Source organism: Triturus cristatus, chromosome 1_1 (genome assembly GCF_964204655.1).
Source record: "Triturus cristatus chromosome 1_1, aTriCri1.1, whole genome shotgun sequence".
Taxonomy (NCBI): Eukaryota; Metazoa; Chordata; class Amphibia; order Caudata; family Salamandridae; genus Triturus; species Triturus cristatus.
This window is the reverse complement of record NC_140579.1, coordinates 5737197-5740583: the sequence shown is the minus strand read 5'-3', so window position 1 is coordinate 5740583 and position 3387 is coordinate 5737197. Positions and strand designations below refer to the sequence as shown.

At 44.0% G+C, this 3387-nt stretch overlaps 1 protein-coding gene across 1 annotated transcript; it reads right to left on the bottom strand.

Moving 5' to 3' along the window:
- Positions 1-339: 339 nt before the first annotated feature.
- LOC146869085 (olfactory receptor 10A5-like) lies at positions 340-1275 on the bottom strand. Its single transcript, XM_085653319.1, has one exon. The coding sequence runs from the start codon at positions 1273-1275 to the stop codon at positions 340-342; it is 936 nt and encodes a 311-aa protein (XP_085509445.1).
- Between the last annotated feature and the right edge of the window lie 2112 nt (positions 1276-3387).

Here is a 3387-nt window from a genome sequence, read left to right as displayed (position 1 = left end):
GCAATGAAAACAAGGATACAAGTGTAAAGTGATGTCTAATCATCAGATGGGTGGGTTGAATATACAACCTATTGAGAACTTCTGCTTCCTGATAAATGCCAGAGAACAGATCATACGCATGACATTTGTTTTGAGGTGTCTCAAGTACCACCATAAAGTCTTTCTCATGGTCATTGCTGATGGAATTTTGCAAGATGTCCCATAAGAAACGATCTCTAAAATGCCGTACACAAGAACAGTAGGATGGCCTTGTCCACTTAGCCCTGTATCTAGCAAGTATAAATAATTCCTTTTCCTGATAACATGGCAACATTTTTCGGGAGACTTTGTAGCCTCTTGTCACAACATTCTAGTCATTATCAGCTTCCGAAAAGCTCCTTTCATTTCTTTGTTCCTCAGGCTGTAGATGATATGATTAAACATGGGCATTAATAGGACATAGCACAAGGCCAATAGTCGGTCAGTGCTCTGTGTGTGTTTTGAAGTGGGTCTCAGGTACATCACTGTGCCAGACACATACAGCAAGCCTACGGAGACCAGATGCGAGGTGCAGGTGGAGAAGGTTTTTTTCATCCCTGAGGCTGAGTGCATCCTTAGGATAGTGCTTACGATGCGGATGTAGGAGGTCAGGATGAGTAGGAAGGGTCCTAATATAACTAGAATGGTGTAAATAAAGATTGCAATCTGACTGAAGAATGTATCGGTGGAGGCAAGTGTTATTACTGGTGGGATATCACAGAAAAAGTGTGCAATCACATTGGAGCCACGATACGGCAAGCTGAAGATGAATGTAGTCTGCCCCATGGACAAAAGGAATCCACTGCCCCAGCAGCACACTACAAGCTGCGTGCAGAGCCTCTTGTTCATGATGGCTGGATAGCGCAAAGGGTAGCAGATGGCTACATAACGGTCATAGGCCATCACTGCCATCAAGAAGCAATCAATGGTAGCAAAGCATATGAAGAAATACATCTGTACTGCGCACCCCACGAACAGGATGGTATTTTGTGTTGACAGGAGACCCTTTAGCATAATAGGAACTGTGACATTCGAGTAACAGATGTCTAAGAAAGACAGACTCCGCAGGAAGAAGTACATCGATGTGTGCAGGCGACTGTCCACAGTGACCAAGATGATAACGAACAAATTCCCCATCACTGTGACTAGGAAGACTGTTAGAAAGGTCACAAAGAGTAGGACCTGCTGCTGGACTGGGAGGTCTGAGAACCCTATGAGGATGAACTCCCACACCTGGGTCTGGTTTCCTTTCACCATTATTCTACATAACAGTGACCTGCGGAAGGAAAAGAAGTAGGATAAGGATACAATTAAGAATGTCATGGTAACATAGCCTATAGGTGATCAAAGAGACTTCATGTCAGAAGTGCTTAAACATGTTCAATGCACACCATCCATAAAGGGGTCTGCATTAAATAACATGGATTCTCCATCCTTTTGAATAGAAAAAGGAACTCCCAAGAGGTTGTGCCCTCAGAGAAATGGGAACTGGAATATGTTTAAGCTCTAATGTATGTATTTTTACGTGTTAAAAACACTACAACATGTATGTAATCAAAACCAAAGGCTAAACCTCACATATCACATCACTTAATTCATGTTCAATGACATCATTGTTCAAATGACTGATGACATGCCGAATTGCCCAATCGCATCACGTTGATTGCCCACAAGAGTTTGCCTATCTGTAAAAGCTTTGCTACAGGTCAAAGGTTCTCCGTAGTAGGTGCTAACTCTCCTGAGAGGCCTTGAATGCCTAGAGGGAGTGGTCTCTGTATGAAAAGTTGTGCATAGGACTGAAGACTGTATGCCCCAGGTAGGTGCCCACCAGCGTGTGCTTTATTGACCATAAAAAGTCAGCTATCTAAAAAGTATTCAGTACAGGGTGGAGGCTATGCGTAGCAGGGCTTTCAGTGCCTAAGGGGGCTTGGGTGTGTGCGGGGAGTGGGCCCTCCATGAAGCGGTTCTGCTCAGAGAGAAAACTGTATGCAGTAGAAACTGTCCTACCCAAGTGTGGTTGACAGCCCACACGAGGTGGACTTTCCACCAAGGATTCAGAACAGGACAAAGGCTGTGCGTACTAGGGACTTGGTCACCTACTGGACCGTAGGTGTCTGGACAGAGTGGGTACTCCCAAAAACAAATTGCTCAACGGACAAAGATCATCTACAGCACAAGCTTGTCCACTCTGGTTGACTGTCCACATCAGTTCGGCTATCCTCAAAGTGTTCAGTATATGGTGAAGGCTGTGCTCAGGAAGACCTCGGTTAACCAAAGAGAGCTCGTGTGTGCAAATGGTAATTTATGGTTTACATGATTCTGAGCAGTTTAGTACTTAATTATATATATGAAATCCTCTTAAGGTTTATGGAGTAATGTGAACATGAGCAGTGAGTCATCTCATCACTGATAATATCAATAATGCCATTGATATAATGCAAACAATTAGGTTGTTGATTGAGGGGGGAACCCTACAATTTTTGTCAGGGTGAAACAACAATCAGAAAAATCCCACACCAATGTTGAAAAATAGAGCAAAATGTAATAAACAAAATTAGACCAAAACAGCAAAAATCCAATTAGTAGACCCGTGTCATGAAACAAAAGTATACCCATCTTAGCTTTAGTGACCAGCTGGTCCATTCCTTCCCTCTAAGACACCTGTACGATCCCACACCGATTGTTGCAGAATTCACCGTTTTGGAAAGAAGCACTGAAAATTGGGCCGTTGGATGTGGGATTGCATATTACTCTATGCCAGGGCTGATGTTATCCAACAGCATTCCCTGCCAAAAAAGTACTGCTTTGCCAGGTGGCTCTCAGCCCCAATTTCATGAAACTAAAATGGCGCCACCTACGGAGCTCCCTATAATGGCCCAAACTAACATGTCCGCCATCAAACTGGGCACCCATAGAAAGAGCAAATTGCAATTATTGATTGTTTATCAGCAGGAAGGTGTCACTTCCTGCACATAAACAACCACCCCTGCAGTGCAGGCAACCTTGTGACATGGCAGCAAGGTGCCTGTGCTGGTGCTAGACAGCTTTTTAAGCACTAGCACTATAGGAAACACAGGGGTGTCCTGTATTTTTGTAAAGACAGCGCATCCCTGCATTTTGATAATGTCTGAGCGTGCCGTTGTCAAATATCGCTTAAAACCACATAACAGCATTTTCTTGTCAATTGCCCCCCTTGTGTCAAGTACTTTGGGGCAGATTCACAAGGCCCTTGCGCCCTTTTTTTGACTCAACAGCGGCGCAAACAATGTGGTCAATTTACAATGTGACACATCTAGAGAAGTTCGTCACGTGGTAAAGGCCAGCATCACATTATACCTGCGTCAGGTATAATGTATGCAGGGTGAGCGT